This window comes from Haliaeetus leucocephalus, unplaced genomic scaffold, assembly GCF_000737465.1.
Source record: "Haliaeetus leucocephalus isolate CR32 unplaced genomic scaffold, Haliaeetus_leucocephalus-4.0 Scaffold339, whole genome shotgun sequence".
NCBI classification, from domain to species: Eukaryota; Metazoa; Chordata; class Aves; order Accipitriformes; family Accipitridae; genus Haliaeetus; species Haliaeetus leucocephalus.
In genome coordinates this window covers 17,189,422-17,206,121 of record NW_010972775.1, presented here as the reverse complement: position 1 = coordinate 17,206,121, position 16,700 = coordinate 17,189,422, and the positions used below count along the sequence as shown (strand labels likewise).

Here is a 16,700-nt window from a genome sequence, read left to right as displayed (position 1 = left end):
GCTGCGGCCCCCCCCTCCCCGGGAAGGGAAGAGCCGGAGAGCGGCTGCGGATGGGCTAAAGGGGCGGCGTTGCATTGCGATTTCGGGAAGGTGGGGGGTCCGGGGGGGTGGCCCGGCCCCCCGGAGCGGGGAGCACGGCCCCGGGGCTCACCTGGGCCGGGCAGCGCGGCGGGCGGCGGAGGATGCGCGGGCGGCGCGGAGCGGAGCGGGCTCCCCCTCCTCCCCGCCGCCCCCCAGGCCTCGGGCTGGGCTTTTTTGGGCTCCGCACCATTATTTCCTTGGAAAACTTGCTCCGGCCGGAGCGGGAGCTGGTGTGCTGTCCGAAGGCGGGATGGCAACCAAATGGTGCCGCAAGCGTCGGCTCCCCCGGCCGAGCCCGAGCCCCGCGCCCCCCCGGCCGCTCGCACCTATTGCCGGTCTCTGCCTCCCCCCTCCCCAGCCCCAGTTTGTTTGTATTGTGTCAGAAAAGGAGAGAATTTCAGAATTACAGCTGAAAACGCCATCTGTTTCCAATGAATCCCCCATAGTTTTTCACAATGTTTTTGGCAGATCTCTGCCTGCAAATTCCTTCAAGCCCCGAGTGCTTGTTTTTGTTGGGGGAGGGGAAACCCAGTCCACAGAGGCGGATTTGTTCCTTCCAAAACTCTCCAGTTTCTTTACCTCCCCCTTTTTTTTTTCATTTGCAAGGCGGGGGGGGGGGGGGGGGGGGGAGAAAGCAGGAGGAGGAAAAGCTCTAACGCTTAAATCTCCCCGTTTATCTTTTTAGTTGAGTAAAACTTTCCTTTTCTGTTTATTAATTTTTAAAGCGCCTCTGCCTTTCTTTTGCATAACTGTAGGTGAAGCAGTCTTGCACACACATGTAGTAAATAAATAAATAACTGCTTTACGCCCTTCCTCCCCCCTTTGCCCTCCTAGCCCTATTGCAGGAAAGCGAGCCTTTTCAGCGCTGCCCTTAGCACTGAGGTGTCCCTTCGGACCCCACTTCTCCCCGGGGACTTCCCAGCAGGCTGAAAGCTGAACCCCCTGTTTTTTCTGGAAACTCTGGAGCTGCTCCCATATGTGTTGCTTAACGCCCTTTTCGGAGCGGTTGAGCTGCAAAGCGTTGAGGCTGTGAGATTTACGGTGCAAGAAAGAACTTGATAGGAGATCTGGCTGGCTGCTTTGTTTGATTCTCCCTTCAGCAGTCAAATAAGGTGCAAAGAACTGGCAGAACGAGGCGATCCAGAGCCCGCGGGAGCAGGGCGCAGGCGGAGATGGTGCTCCCCGTGCGCAGGGCTGGGAGCATGCCGGGGGCTTTCGTTGAAAGCTTTTTGGGGTGGGAAGGTAGGAAAAAGGGGGGGATTTATTCCCTGGCATATCCTTTGCCCCTTTTTCCCTGTGCTTCCTGGGAATTTGTGGGTTCCCAGCAGGTTCCCAGCCCTGAGGAAGCTTCGCACCCCTCCTGACAGCCCCGGGTGAGCGGGGCCACTGAAGGCTGCCCAGTTGGGTGCTCAGCGTGTCAGGTCGGTGCCTCGCCGAGTCCTGCCCTGTTTATTTATTTGCTTAACCCCCTCCCCCTACGCACACACCCCGGGCTGGATTCCCGCTTGTGCTGCTCTCACACCGATGGCTTCACCCCACTGCCTCCTGGGCGGCCCCCACCGTCGAGCACCCGCAGGCCGAGAGCACTGCTTGGGTCCTCTCTGCGTGGGTCCCCCCGGCGGGGGTCAGGGTGACCACTGAGCATGGGGCAGCTGGGGAAGGAGGTTTGGGCAGAGCAGGCCACTGCTGACAGTTTCCCTGGCAGAAGTCCTGCTCAGGGCTTGTGCCAAGGCCCAGCATCGGATGCTCAGGGGTGCTCTCCCCTCCCAGCTGGGACCCTGACTTCCCGGGGTGCTCAGCTGACCCCTGCCTGTGCCTCCCAGTACAGGCTGTGCTGAGTTTTCTTGCAAATCCTTTTGTATCCTTTTGTACTTTCAAAATCTGGCCCTGGGTGTTTTGTCCCAGACGTCAAGCTTTGCTCTCTCCCTCGTACTCCACTTTGCTTTGGGATTTCCAGTTTGTCTTTGGCTTTGGTGTTTTGGCTGTAACACACTCCTGCCGCCGACAAAAATTGGGATTTTCTGCCCTTGGTCCATCCAGGCAATGAGGCTGATTCCAGATAAGGATCCATCCCTACTGGAGGTGTATTGGATCGGTTGATAAATGGCTTTTGTCTCAGCTGCAGGGAGGGACTTGATCGCAGCATTAAGCTGAAATTGAGAAGGGCAGCTTAGAGGCTGTTAAAACAACACCTCCCCAATGCTGCAAACGGGGAGCTGAGCTGGGGGCCGGGGAAGGTGGCGGCAGGGGAGGAGCGCGCCTGTGCAGGATGTTGTCAGGGCAGAGAAGAAGGGAGGGATTCAAACGTAAACCTGGAAATATTTTGGCTTCCCTGTTTTGTTGCTTGCTCGGAGCCCGTCTCGTACTTAGAACAGGGAGTTCTCTGCCATTGCCAGCAAGGCTTGTTGTGGGGCTGGAAGGAGACGCCTTGTTTTTAATGCAGGTGGGGTGGATATGTTGCTTTTTTCCACAGAAAATCCTGAAATTCCTAGCCCTTGGTTACTGGGAATGGGGGGATATTAAGAGTGACTTTGGGTTCATCATGGCAGCAGCTGAGGTTTCCTTCTTTGTGGCCCAAACAGCTGTGCTGAGTCGGATGTGCACATGAAAGTGCTCACAGGGCTGGGCAGCCATAAAAACTTCCTAACCTGGGGGCTCTGCTCGATCTCTGCACCAACCTGCTGTCCCTGGAGAGCTGGGCTGCGGCACTGGATCAGGCCCCAGCAACAATGAGTTTTGTGGTCTTTCTTCTGGCTCCCTGATGGGCACATCCCATAAAGCAGCTGTAGGCTCCAACAGGGCAATGCATGGCCCAAGTGAGCCCCTCCTCAGTCCATCAGTCCTTAGGGAGACCCCCCAGCCAAGCCCTACAGCTCCCAAAGGATGAGTGCTAGCAGGACAGCAAAGAAGGTCAAAAACAAGAGGGTTTGATCCATCTAGATGGGTTTGATTGTGTTTGATTTGCTTTTCCCATTGGAGCAGACACCAAACTTGGAATAAGGAGGAGCGTGGGAACCCAGGAGCGAAAGAGCATCAGGGTCCCAGGTGGTTTGGAGGGGGCCGGGGTAAACTCAGGGATGCTGCAAACCAGGAGTGATGTGTGCTGGGGCAATGTGGAAGGGTTTCTGGGGAGGATGGGGGATGCTCAGAGATGAAGCTGTGATGGGGCAGGTGAGGGGTGGGTGCCCTGGCCTTTTTCTGGCTGTGCTGGCAAATCCTGTCTTGATGCTGCAGTTCAGGAGCAAGCTGTGCAGGCAGGGCCCTGCCTGGCCTTGCACAGCACCCGGAGCGCACTTGTAAGAGGAGAGCCCCTAAATGCCTTTAAAAGCTTTGTACCCTGCACTTGGCAGCTACTGGGATGAAAAGAAGAGGATATTTATTCCCTTGTCCGTGAGCTCTCAAAATAACAGGGCGTTCGATTGTAGCCTCAAGATTGCTTTGCACTCAAGTGCAGCCCGGCTGAGTAAATCACTGCTTCACCAGCTGAAATTCCTGCAGCAAGGGGGAGAATTGAATTATGGCCAACTGCAAAACCAGATGCCATCCCCTTGATGAAGTCATCGGGCTCTTACTGCGGAGAACAAGCTGGCTCCTACACACACGCAGCCCTCGTAGGCGCAGACTGAGCCGCTCTGTCTAACGGCCTGGCCATGGTGTGCGGGGCAGCTGGAGGCTGGCATCCCTGCAGATGCGAGAACAGCAAGTCCTTCAGGGCGGAGCACCACAAGGGTGTCAAGTCCCACTTTCTGCTGCATGAGCATCCAGGGGAGTTTGGCCATTTAATTCCCAGCAAGCAGGGAATTCCTATCTCTGCATATATGGGGGGTTTATGGGTCAGGCAGAGATCAAGCTTCACTTGAGCCCAAAGTACTTTCTCCTCCCTTGGTTTCCTCTCCTTCCTGGACAGCTGTTGACTTTGGTCCCCAAAGCCCTAGTAATGATCTACGGCATTTTGGGTTTTGGACAAGCTACCTTTTTTCTTGCCGTGTGACACACTCCAGCCAGCCCTTTCTGAGATGATGAGGACGTGCAGCAGCACATTTTAGGGACGGATCCTGGCTCTGGGCTTTGCCAGCCCACAGTGATGTGAGAGCACCACTGTGCTGGCGATGGGAGGGTGGGGAGCAGTGGGACTGGGGAGGAGGGTTCCAGTTAGAAAGTTACTTTTTCTCTTAAAATTAAAACCTGAGTCCAGAGGGGCCATCAGTCAGATACATTTAAAAATAAATAAACCTCGGAAGGTCTGTGGCTGTGAAGGAGGAACAGATATTGTGGCTTCCATAGGGCACGAGTGATGGGGAGCGACTCTGGTGCCGGGTGGGAGCCTAGCCTGCAGGAGGGGATCCACTAGATCCCCTGCATCCCCGGGTGCAGGTCCAGCATCGGTCAGGTGTTCGCATGGGTTTTAGGTGGGCTCATGGGGCTGTTGACTGCCAGCCGGGCAGCTGCCACCCCACGCCCTGTGCACAAACCAACGCCTCCGATTGAGATGCCGCAATTTTTTGGCAGGCGTTTAATTGTATAAATTTGCCTCATCCAGATTTATGTGCTCCGGGCTTTTCTCCATCTCCTCGTTTCGTGTCTCATTTACCTCTGCGTTTGAAGGGTTGAAATTTCACAAGAGCATGGCAGGGATGATTATTCCTAGAGGGAATCCACACCTGTGAGCAGAAAGCGTTTCCCTGCCAGCCCCGCCACGGCCTGGGTGAGGGGGAGGAGGGCGAGGGACCCACTGCCACACCTGGGGGGCCCCCAGGCACTGGTGGGTGGCAGCCGTGTCTTCAAAGGCACCCTGGGAAAACAGCTTCGGCGTGGGGAGAATGATGTCTGCTGGAAACCCAAAACACTTGGCGATGGGGGTGGCTGGTGGAGGTGGCCTTGTTTGGGTACCGCTGCTTCCGAGGGACGGGGACATGGGTGGTGTTGGCTGGGGGAGGAAGCTGAGGGTGATGCTTCAGGCGGGGGATAAAAGAGCGAATGCACCTCTCTTCCCACTGGGCTCGTCTTGGGTGAAACCCTTCACATCCTCAGTGTCCTCATTGTAAAATGGACCACTCCCCTCAAGGAGATTTACCAGCTCTTGAGAACTGTTGGTGAAAGTGGCTGGGCGCTCCCCAGCTGGGAGTCAGGTGTGCAGCTCCAGCACTGCTTTCCAGCTCACGGCACACCATGGCGGGGAGCCAGCTTCGTTAGCATCCTTCTGCAGATGGAGAATCAGAGGAGATGGCTTCCCTCCCTCCTCATCCTCCATCCACCAGTTGTGGTGGAGCAAAACCTGCATCGTCTGAACCATCCACCAGTGGTGCTTCCTCCGAGCAGGTGAAAGCTCAATGGTTGCAGCAAAAGCAATGCTGAAGCCGCAATCCCAGGATGAAGTTTTAAGAGCAAAGTCTATAAACGCTGGTTCCTCCTTTCGGCCCATCATGCCTCCTGAACTTCCCAAGCTTTGCCGGTCATTCTCAGAGGAGCATCGCCAGCCACTTATGGCCCCAGCTACGAGCTCGATGGTTGATGCCCTCTCCAATGGTGTCTGCTCACCCTTCTCCCTGCATGGGGATGTCGAGGTGAGCCTGGGGGAGCAATGCTGGCCAGGGGAGGCTGGGCAGAGATGCATTCACCCCTGCTAAGCATGCTGGGTCAGTGGTAAGCTGAGTCTCTGAGCCAAAAGAGCTGACTAAGTGACAGGAACAATCGAGGGCTCCATCGGCAGCATCCAAGGGTTCATGCTGTTGACGGTGAAGACACTGACTCTGCTTTTTTCCTGCCTGTGCTTGCCCTGTGTCTCCACGGTGCCTGGAGAGGAGAAATGAGGGGCCATGAACTTGGCACGGAGGACAAAAGGGAGTTGGCCGTGGCAGGTCTTCCAGATGCGTTAGTGATTGACCCAGGTTGAAGTGAGAAAACTCCTTCTGTGTCCCTTTTTTGACTTAAAGAAATTGGGGAAAGCCTTTCCCCAGCATCCTTTTGAGCAAGACAAGGACTGGGTTAAAAGAAGCTGCATGGATTGGGGTGTGCTCTCGGATACATCTAGAGTCACTCTGTCAGTACGTCCTTTGCCTGGATTTAATGCATCTGCTGCTTTTGCCAGTGGAAGAGAGCACAAAAGCCAGGCCCCAGCGTGGAAGGTGGCCCCTCGGAGCCAACCTCCCCATGCACGCCCTTGCAAAATATGAGCTCCAGCTCTTTAAGAGACTCAGGTTTATTTTTCTCCTTCAGTTCCCTCCTCCCGGTCCTCCCCCCACTTCAGTGCAACTGAAACCTGATCTAATCCCTTTGCACATGGGTAATTTATTGGTCTATTGGGCTTTTCTTGATGGCAAATTGCATTGTCTTTCTTCCTGGGTTGAGGCTTTGGAGCAGTTTGCTGCATTCCTGCAGCTCTTTTCTCAGGGCTGATCTTTCACACCCCCTCTGAGCACAGTCAAATCAGTTTTATTGGGCCTCTTTGTTATGCAAACAAGGCAATAATAACCAGGCTATTATTCTGCAAGATTGTGCTTGATTAACAGTTCAAAGGAGGTCGCTGGAAGAGCCCTGCGCTGCCATCCCGCACAAATCCTTTCACGAAGCTTGGGTCAGGTGGCCCTTGGGTCTTCCTCACCCCACGGTGCCCTGTGGGGCTGCAGGAGACCTGCCTCTGCCCACGACACCTCATCGGTCAAGGCTGCGGGCGGCACTGATGGGCTCGTTTCTCTCCCTGTTGTGATGAGGCGCCAGTTGATGCGTGTCGTAAAATAGAATCATAGACTGGTTTGGGTTAAAATAGAATCAGACTGGTTTGGATTGGAAGGGACCTTTAAAGGCCATCTAGTCCAACACGCCCTGCAATGAACAGGGACATCTTCCACTAGATCAGGTTGCTCAGAGCCCAGTCCAACCTGACCTTGAATGTTTCTGGGGATGGGGCAGCTACCACCTCTCTGGGCAACCTGTGCCAGTGTTTCACCACCCTCTTATTTCTTCCTTATATCTGGTCTCACAGCCCACATGGGCACCAAGATGTGGGACCAGCATGACTGGCATGTGGGGTGGCTCGTGTAGACTTCCCCACTGGGACATGGACAGCATGAGTGGTTGGACTCAAAGGGCTGATGTCTTTCATCCTCTCTGGTTTTGCTTTGGACTCCTGAAATCTTGCTGGAAGGGATCTTGTCAGCCAGTTTTTGGAGGAGCAATGTGATTTTTTTTTAACTCTTTTGGGGTCATTTTGGTACTGGTGGTGACTGCTCTCCACCCAGGAGCTGAGCAGCCCACATCTCCTTGAAGCTGCAAGATGTTGCTGGTATTTAGCACCACCAAGAATCGTGCCTTTCCTATTCAGGTGTCAGCATAAATATGTTTATTTAGATTACTTAAATAAATATGTGTTTAGGAGCCTAAGCCTAGGTGCTCAGATCTGAGGCCAAAGGTAATTACGTTTTACTGTGTTCTCCGAAAAAGCCTTTTACTGCATGTGTGAGGCTTGCACATCTACACTTCAATCCATATATTTGGAAAGACACGGGATGATGTATTTGCATCACATGTGGGTGATGAAATACTTTCCAGCCCGTTAGTAACCAAGAGGATATTAAACAACATCTCTTAGCAGTGAATGCTTTAAAATTAACAGGTCTGGTTAACATGCACCCAAGAGTCTTAAAAGAATTGGCTTTTGCTTACTGAAATTAATTTCCAGTAATTCTCTTTGCTAGAGAAATTGCAGGAGAACAGATGAATTGTTGATTTTGTGCTAGTTTTCTGAAAGAGCGTGATTTGGGTAAATGAAATCCGGGTAACCCAACACCAGCTGAAGGGAAAATAGGGGGCACTGATAATTAAAAGGCTGTATAAGTTAGATGCATGCATATAATATGTTTGAACACTTAACTTTAACAGTGTGTAATATAATGTACCAATGATGAGGGCAGAGCAGCGGGACCTGGGTCGTGTGATACCCCAGGCCCCTGGCTGTGTGTTTGGTGGACCACAGGATGCTCGCAGGATGGAGGACCAGTGCTTTGCAAACCGGGAGCTCTGGAAAAGGTCATGGCCAAACACCACATCTTGGTACCTGTCACAGTGCAATGCCCTGGCAAAAAGGTTGACCTCTGGAGAGTGGCGAGCGTGTGTCCTGCATCCGTATCACCCGTCAGGGTGGTAGGTTTTGCAGGAAACAAGCCTGCAAGGAGAGGGGGGTCTGATGGTTGGGCTGGGCAAACACCTTCCAGTGAGAACTTAAAAGTGCAAACCGTTTACCTTATCTATAGGACTGTCAAGTTACTTGATTGCGGAGTGTAAATATCTTTGTGGGAAACATACTGGTTACTAACAGACCTTTTACAGCTTTGGAGAAAATCACTGGTTCTTTTTATGTCCTTACAATGAAGTCAGATAAAATCCACTTAGAACCAAGACCCGCATTTTGTAAAGGTGATAAACTCCTGAAACAGCCCGCCAAGGAAAGGGGTGGCTTTTCAGACCACAGAAGTCCTCATAGGAGGTATACCTGAGCAAACGTGGGGCACCGGGCTATGCACGGGGTGGGGGGGGGCTGTCTTAATGCAGGCAATTTAAGGATTTCTGGCTTTAAACTTTCCGAAACCATTGGTTTCAAGATACCAAAGGAAATTTTGTTCCTGGTTTGAGTGGCACCAAGCCCTTGAACAGAGAGGATCATGGGGAGGTTGGGAGGTGGCTGGGCTACCAGGGCTTGAAGTCACCTGTCCCTCAGGATGAAGGACCCTTTGTGATGGACAAGGGTGGTGGCATCACCGAGACCCGAGGGTGTCTCAGAGATCCCAGGAGAGCCTTGCTGGGTTCCTGCTTGAGAGGGGTTTGTTTCCGTGCTAAGTCATCTGCGGTTGAAAAACAGATCCATTGTGAGTCAATGGAAAATAGATTATGCAAAATTGAATAAACATCATTTCTTGGCCTGGGTACAAATGAGCCTGCACCACTGTGCCAAAGCTGCTGTCAGAGGGGACGAGGCAAGGAGTGCTTGTCGGGAGAGGGTGGTGTTTGCTTTCCTCCACAGCTTTTATCCGTAGTGGTCCCTTCCCAGTAGTGCAAGGGATTTGCCAAACCCAGTGGCCACTGGTGTGGTTGGAGAAATGTCTCGTCTATGGGAGAGCCCAGGCGTGAGCGGCCGGGGAGAGTGTGTGGCCCCACTCGCACACCGCCGCTGTGGCTGCAGCACCTGGCTTTGGAAATCTGGCCTTATATGGGGCCCTGAGCGAAAGAGCAAAAAGGGGACTGGTGCCAAAACCGGAGCGATAACATCTTAAAAGAACAGCGCTCCCCCTTCAGGCCCAGGGAGGAAGGAGATGGGCTTCCCTGCCCTCGGTTTTGTTGGGGTTTTTTTAACTCAGTACCTTATAAAGTCATGCGTGACCCTGGGGCAGTGCGGCAGCGAGGGATGCTTGGCAGGGGGATGTGTTCAGCGCTGAATTTTAGGGGGCTGTTTTGCAGCAGCCCGCTCTGTCCATAGGCTGCCACAGCTCATGCTGGCGTCTCCTGATCCAAGCGAACGAAGCATGTCCTTAAAGAGCAACAGGCTATGGCTTTATTCCTACTAAAAGGTCCCATCTACACAGCAGCTGAAGGGCTGGAGCAGCCTGGGCTCTGCAAGCTGCTTGCTGGACGGGCTGCTTTGCACAGTGCATCCCGGTGCCTTACCGAGCTGTCAGGTGAAGTGGGGTGTGTGGGTCCTGCATGTCTGGGGATGTGTCCTCCAGCTCCTCCCAGGGCTGTGCTGGCAAGTCTGTCTGCAGTGACAGCGCGTTCGGCCGCATGCAACCTCAAGGCATCCTCAAGCTGTACATTAGCATAACTACTAGGAGAGCAATGGTTTTAACTGCTTGATGCCACAACTCTTTGGGATAACTGGCAATGGTGGCACTGGTCACAATCCTGCACGCTTTTTTGACTCCTGCCTTCCACCAGGAGGGTCCTGGGGGACCTGCAAAGCTATGCTCGCAGTCTCTTGTCAGAAGGAGTCAGATGCAATTTCCTTATTTTCCACCCTGATAAACCCACACCATGAGCGTCTCGCCCCGAAATGCCCCTGCTTGCATTCCCCATGCCAGCAAACTCACTTGCTCCTGTCACTCCAACTGTGCTACTGTGTGCAATTGCCTTGCATTAAATACCATCCCTTACTTGTCCCTCTGAGTTTAGGCACTGTGCTAGCTATAGCATATTCCAACAGTCGTGTTTGAATGTATAGCCTCCAGAGCCAAGGCAGGCGGTGCTGGGGAGCCAGGCTTTTCTGTGTGCTGGTAACAAGACATCATTTGCCTCACATCTCTCATCTAGGAGAAACACCAAGCAATACACACCATTGCAAGCCAGCTGGCTGTGATGGGAAGCCCCATTTTGATAAGCAAAATGTCTTTGGTGGAAAACCACACTCTTGGGGTGGAAAAGAAAGGGATATGAATAATAAATATTTTTAAATTTGACCCATATATGCAAAAGGCTTAGCAGAAACATGAGCCCACGTCCCAGGTCAAAAGTTTATTATCTCACCTCTGGTCAATGATTAGTTAAAGGCTTTCCACAGTGCTTCTTGCAAGTTTAAATGGGATGCTGCCAAGATGAAACAGCTCCTGGGTTCTCAGCTCCTGGATTTTTTAGTGCTGTTGCTAGCACCTGAGTTTATTAAACATGAATTTTAAAACTGTGAGGAACCTGTCACCATTTTCTATTTGCACTTCACCCTTCTTGGAAAGGGAGAGGAGACAGGCTTGTTTCTTAAAGCTGGACTGCTTAGTGTTTTATAGCCTTGGTCTTCCTTTCTGATTTTCCAGCACCAACTATGTTTAGGTTTCCAGCACTGCAGTGTTTAAAACTAAAACATACTGTTTTCCCTGAAACAATACTGGGGTTTGTAACTTTCTTTTTTAAACAAATCTGAAATGGTTTTGGCACAGATGCCTTGCCAGCCTCCTTCTAAACAAACCCGAGACAGAAGTATACATGTATGCCTGCAAGAGGGCACCATGAAAGCATCTGGAAATGGTGGGGCTTGTGCCTTTTGTGCCTGAGCACATCCTGTCTCCAAGCCCTCCGAGGGTGTTGATTAAGAGGAGAGGAAGGAAAACACCATGAATTCTAAGTGGTGTGAGCCTGGGTTCATCCAGCAAGACTCCAAATTGGCACGGGCAGAGCAGTGACTGTGTGGTGTTCAGCGATGGCCATGTGCTTTTTGCACAGCTGCTTTCAAGTCTGCTCCAGGGAAGGCACACTGCCCCAGGGAGCAGATGTTGGGCGGGGGGGGGCGGGTAGGGGAGCAGGATCTGAATTTTCTTTGCCTTCCTCTGCCTTGCCAGCAAGCACCGGGACTCTGGCTGAGCCCAGCAAAGGCCCTGCTACCTTTGGCTTCACCTCCGCGTGGGCAATGCAAGGCGGGTGCGAAGGGGAGGCGGGTGCTCAGCTGGCATCCCCGCACCCTGCCGCACCGGTTTTTCTCCTCCGCCTCTTGTTCTCTCTCAGTGGGCCGTGGTGGGGAACGGGCTCCCAGGGCTGGGCAGAGCCACAGAGCAGTCAAGAAAAAGGGGTTTGGCTCCTGCTTCTTCTCAGGGTCACGGGGGCACTGGCAAGCACTGTTCCTGGCACCACTGCAGCCATGAGGATGGTGGGGTGGCCGCTGGCTCTGCTGCAGGGTTGGTCACGACACAGATTCTGCTCTAACCTCTGCACATCAACATGTGTCCGGGGCACAGTGGTCATGGCGGGGCTGGGTTTCCCCGTGCCCATGAAGGAGGAAAAGGAAGGCAGACAGATTTTTGCGCTGGTAGAGCTTGGTCTGGACACAATGCACAGTAATTCATGCAACACAGAGCTTTGAACGTCAAACCCTAAAAAGGCATTAAAACCCCCATTGCATCTCCCCCCACATTAATGATCCTCCTTTATCCCTGCTAATGAATATGTCCCATTCTTCCACACCCTGGTTTTCCCCCAGGAGCATTAATCTAAAGGCTGGATGCTCTTTCCCTTCTTGACTTAAATTGGAGCAGATCCTGTCGGTTTCTTTGGCTTTGATGCATGAGAGTTGGGTCATGTGAGATGGTCACATCTGGTAAGGAAGGCCCTGTCACGCGGTACAGCCAATGTCATGAGTTTGGGCTGCGGGAGGAGGACACCAACCTCTTCCTGGGGGTAGTGTTGGATGTCCCACACGCAGGCACGCAAGCATTGACCATCTTGTGTTTGCCTCCCCTCCTGCAGTGACGTCTCCATGCAAGATTCTCAAGTGCAACTCTGAGTTCTGGGCGGCCACATCGGGCTCCCACCACCTGGGCACGGAGGAGGCGCCTGAATTTTGCACGGCGCTGCGTGCCTACGCGCACTGCACCCGCCGCACCGCCCGCACCTGCAGGGGCGACCTGGCCTACCACTCCGCCGTGCATGGCATAGACGATCTCATGGTGCAACACAACTGCTCCAAGGATGGTCCCACGTCCCAGCCCCGCCTCCGGACATTGCCCCCCGGGGATAGCCAGGAGCGCTCCGACAGCCCCGAAATCTGCCACTACGAGAAGAGCTTTCACAAACACTCGGCCGCTCCCAACTACACCCACTGCGGGCTCTTCGGGGACCCCCACCTCAGGACTTTCACAGACACTTTCCAAACCTGCAAGGTGCAAGGGGCTTGGCCGCTCATAGACAATAACTACCTGAACGTCCAGGTCACCAACACACCGGTGCTGCCTGGCTCCACAGCCACCGCCACCAGCAAGGTGAGCCTCAGGCATGTCCCCGTGAGGAGAGGTGGGCAAGGGCAGAGGTGCTTCCGAACAGCCTTTCTTTCCACCATCTTTCTCCTCCACCAGTTGCACATCTCCTTGGGGTGGGTGAGACCGGGCGGGAGCTCCTCTGAATTTGACTGTTTGGCCCTAAATGTCAGACACCTGTCCTTCCTTTGTCTCCACCTTCACTTAATGGCCTGTGGTTTCTTCCTGAGCACATCCAGCCCTGTCAAGGTTAGCAGGCTGAGATGCTGCAGCTCAGAGGGCCATCATGGCCAAGGTGGGGGATTGCAAATTAAGAGGGGTCCCACCTGGGGGACTCCAGGTTGCTGTGAACAGCTAGACCAGGAATGATGGTGGCATCTTTTGGGGGACACCCAAGGTTCAAGCAAACCCAGGACTGCCCTCCAGGGAGGTTCCAGCTTGCATGGAAAAGCCTGGAGGGAGCTAAGCTCCTCACACTGCCTTCACCTCTGCCCAGGCTTGCAATTGTCTCTGTGGTTTGCAGCCAAGTCAAGGAATTTTGCGGGGCACAGTCTGTTCTGGAGGTGCTTTGACAGCCTAAATAAACATCCTGAAGCTACAAGGCAAACACTGAGAAAATCCAAGTGAAATTGTGCTGCTGTGATACAGCAGGACTTGTGTGGCATGGCCTCAGCTTCAGGAGAGACCTGGAGCTGATGAACTGTTATGTTGCTCCATGGTGCACAAGCTCGAAAGCTAACAGGCCACTTTTTGTGCCAAAAAACAGGGAGGCTCAGCAGGAGGCAATCTCTTGCTTTTGGAAGATGTCCTGTCCCATCGTGTCTGGGAGTTCTGCTTCTCCCTGCATGTGGGGAGAGGAGAGAAGCACTTGTAGGACAGGGACTGCTTCTCAGCTCTGGATGTGACCTTTTTAACCTGAGCTGCAGCTGGCATTTTGGTTTTGATCTGTCCCTAGTAAACCTCCTTAAAGAATCTTAATGATGCTCTCCACTCCTTACCTACCAAAAGACATCAAAACCTGCTGAAGCTTGCAAGGAAGCTTGAGGTAAGTGGTCCTTAAGGACCCTCAGGACCTGCAGTTTCTAGGCTGGATCCCAGGATCACCATCTTAATTGAGCCTTTTCACCCATTATCTGCCTCATGGGCTTGTGGTGAGGAGGGATTAGTCATGAGATCTGCAGCATGAGCTGTGGAAAGCATTACTGGGTCATTGCTAGAGTACCATGTGCTGTTGAAAAGGATGGGAGCCTCTCAGTCCATGGGGCTCTTTATATTTTTTGCATGATGTTCTCTGGTCTATCCTTCTTCCTCCAGCCAGAGGCAGGGCTGGACCCAAAGGAGGCAGCAGGAGGTCCGTGCGAAGGGTAGTGCAGCCTGAAACCCAGGCCATGGTGGTGCCTCATGACGTGGCTGAGGAGAGGATAGCAGGGCTGCTGTGGGGTGGGGAGCATCTGGGCACTCAGCAGAGGAGTGGGTGGGAGAGAGGGACATTGCCAGGGCTCTGGACAGCTCTGGGCTCCTTGCCAGCACCGCTGGGAGCAGAGGTACTGGGAGCCACCACCGTGCTCAGCCCAGTACTTGGGGAGCCTTAGTTTTTCCCTTCATACTGGCCCCTGGGAGATAGCCATCTCCTCCAGCCCTGCCCCAATCTGGCTGGGTCTCAGTCTGCCCCTTCATGGGGGACATGTGGCAGGAGGTCCCCCTTACCACTCCTCCCTCATGGAAGGAGGTGCAAGAGGAAGAGCAAGTCTGCAAGAGGTGAAAGAGGAAGCGTAGTTTGCATAGGAAGAAGAGCAAGTTACTCTTCCTCCCATGCAAACTCTACTCTTTCTCCTCCTCATCAAGCCTTCCCCCTCCAAAGCCAGATCAGCAAGGGAAGAGCAAGCACTGTGAGGTTCTTCGTCCAGCAAGGGACCCATGTTTGACCCCAGCCAAGGGTGGGGAGCCGTGTTGGGCTCAGTCTATCAGCCCGTATCACCCCTAGAAGGGCCTGCCTGCTCTAACATGCTGAACACGTGTGTCTGCATGGTTGAGATGGAGCATGATGTGTTCTGGGGCCCAGAGGAGAAGACTCTGTTGGTCTGTGAGTGGCCAGGGAAAGGAAGAGGTCCAGCCCTTGGGATGTAAATGCCATGGGAGCCAGAGGAGAAGCTCCACCACCTCTAAGAGAGGCAGGGCTCATCCCCTTCTGCCGTCTGCCAGGCCCTGGAGGCAAGACAGTGCTGCATGCGCGGGCATGCCGCCACAGGCCTGTGAGTAGTGATACTCCACCCAGCTCCAGCTACAAGGGAGCTCCTGTGTTGGGCCTGGAGATAACAGCACAGATCCAGGTGGTACGTTCAGTCCAGCCTCTGGGTCTTGACTCCATACCTGGTGTCCTCGTCCCTGTGCTGAAGCAGGATGGCCATGTCTGGGTGCCTAAAAGTTGGGGCAACTTCTTAGGATGAAGCGCCTGCCCATGAGCTGAAGGCCACGCTTCTGGCCGGGCTAAGCAGACAGCTCCCTCACCTCCCATGCCGCTCCTGTTGGTGGCTGTATGCTCTCAGGTGGTCGTCGCTGGTTGTAACCCTGTTCTTTTCTTTCCTCACCCACAGCTCACCATCATCTTCAAGAGCTTCCAGGAGTGTGTGGACCAGAAAGTGTACCAGGCAGAGATGGACGAGCTCCCCGCTGCCTTTGCTGATGGCTCCAAGAATGGTGGGGACAAGCACGGAGCCAACAGCCTGAAGATCACTGAAAAGGTATCGGGCCAACACATCGAAATCCAGGCAAAATACATTGGCACCACCATTGTGGTGAGGCAGGTGGGCCGGTACCTCACCTTCGCTGTGCGCATGCCGGAGGAGGTGGTCAATGCCGTGGAGGACCGGGACAGTCAGGGCCTCTACCTGTGCCTCCGCGGTTGTCCGCTCAACCAACAGATTGACTTCCAGACCATCCGCTCGGCTCAGGCCACAGAGGGTCGTGCTCGTAGGAAGGGGCCTAGCCTGCCTGCCCCCCCCGAGGCCTTCACGTACGAAACGGCCACAGCCAAGTGCAGGGAAAAGCTGCCTGTGGAGGACCTCTATTTTCAGTCCTGTGTCTTCGACCTCCTCACCACAGGGGACGTCAACTTCATGCTGGCTGCTTACTATGCCTTTGAGGACGTGAAGATGCTTCACTCCAACAAAGAGAAGCTGCACCTCTATGAAAGGACACGGGACCTGGCCCCGGGCAACATGGCTCCCTCAGAGACCACCCCCGCCCTCTGGGTAGCACTGCTGTGTTTGAGTCAGTTTTGGCTGTGCTTGTTATAGAGGTTTGCTCCTTCGCACCATGGAGAGCGGGGCAAGGGGAGCAGGAGAGAACCAGGCATGAGATGGCGGTGCTGGACAGTGGGAGGTTGGATATCAGAGCCACATGTGTTGTCCTCAGACCTCAGCCCTTCTCTTTCGCACCAGGTCCTCCGCCTTCCCAGCCTTTGCCTGGGAGGAACATGCTGCCAATGGGACCAGTCAGGAGTTTTTGCTGGACTGTACCTTGTCTGGACCTTCCTTACCTCCCTCTCTCCTCCTCCCACTCACGTGGGTGCCAAGGAGCCCCCACCTCCTTGTAGTGCTCCCCCAGGTCCCAAAAATGACATGGTGACTGTGACATTGGCGTGCGTGAACATGCCTTTATCTTCAGAGAGCAGAGCCTGTGAGGAGGGCACAGAGCAGCGAGACAGGGCCAAGCCTGGCCAGGACAACAGGGCTGGGCTTTCTGCTCGCCAGGGCCTTGCTCCTCTTTTTGGGCATGTCCTGCTCTGCCCGCAGCCCCGTTGTTGCAGAAAGTAGCGCAAGGGGCCGAAATGGTGGGGAATGGTCCCATGCTTGCCCAGCTGCCGGCGCCAGGCATCTTCTGGGTGGAAGGAGGACACAT

General features: G+C 54.0%; 1 protein-coding gene across 2 annotated transcripts in view; it reads left to right on the top strand.

The window, feature by feature from the left end:
* The window catches only part of RGMA (repulsive guidance molecule family member a), a 24,060-nt gene extending 7,836 nt beyond the window's left edge, over positions 1–16,224 (top strand). Inside the window, exons 2-3 of one of the 2 annotated variants that reach the window (XM_010572014.1) lie at positions 12,295–12,806; positions 15,395–16,224. In XM_010572014.1, the coding sequence (XP_010570316.1) occupies positions 12,295–12,806; positions 15,395–16,096 (1,214 nt within the window). In that variant the 3' untranslated portion in view covers positions 16,097–16,224. The remainder of the gene's footprint in view (positions 1–12,294; positions 12,807–15,394) is intronic. The other variant, XM_010572013.1, reaches the window with a different exon arrangement.
* The last annotated feature ends 476 nt before the right edge of the window (positions 16,225–16,700 follow it).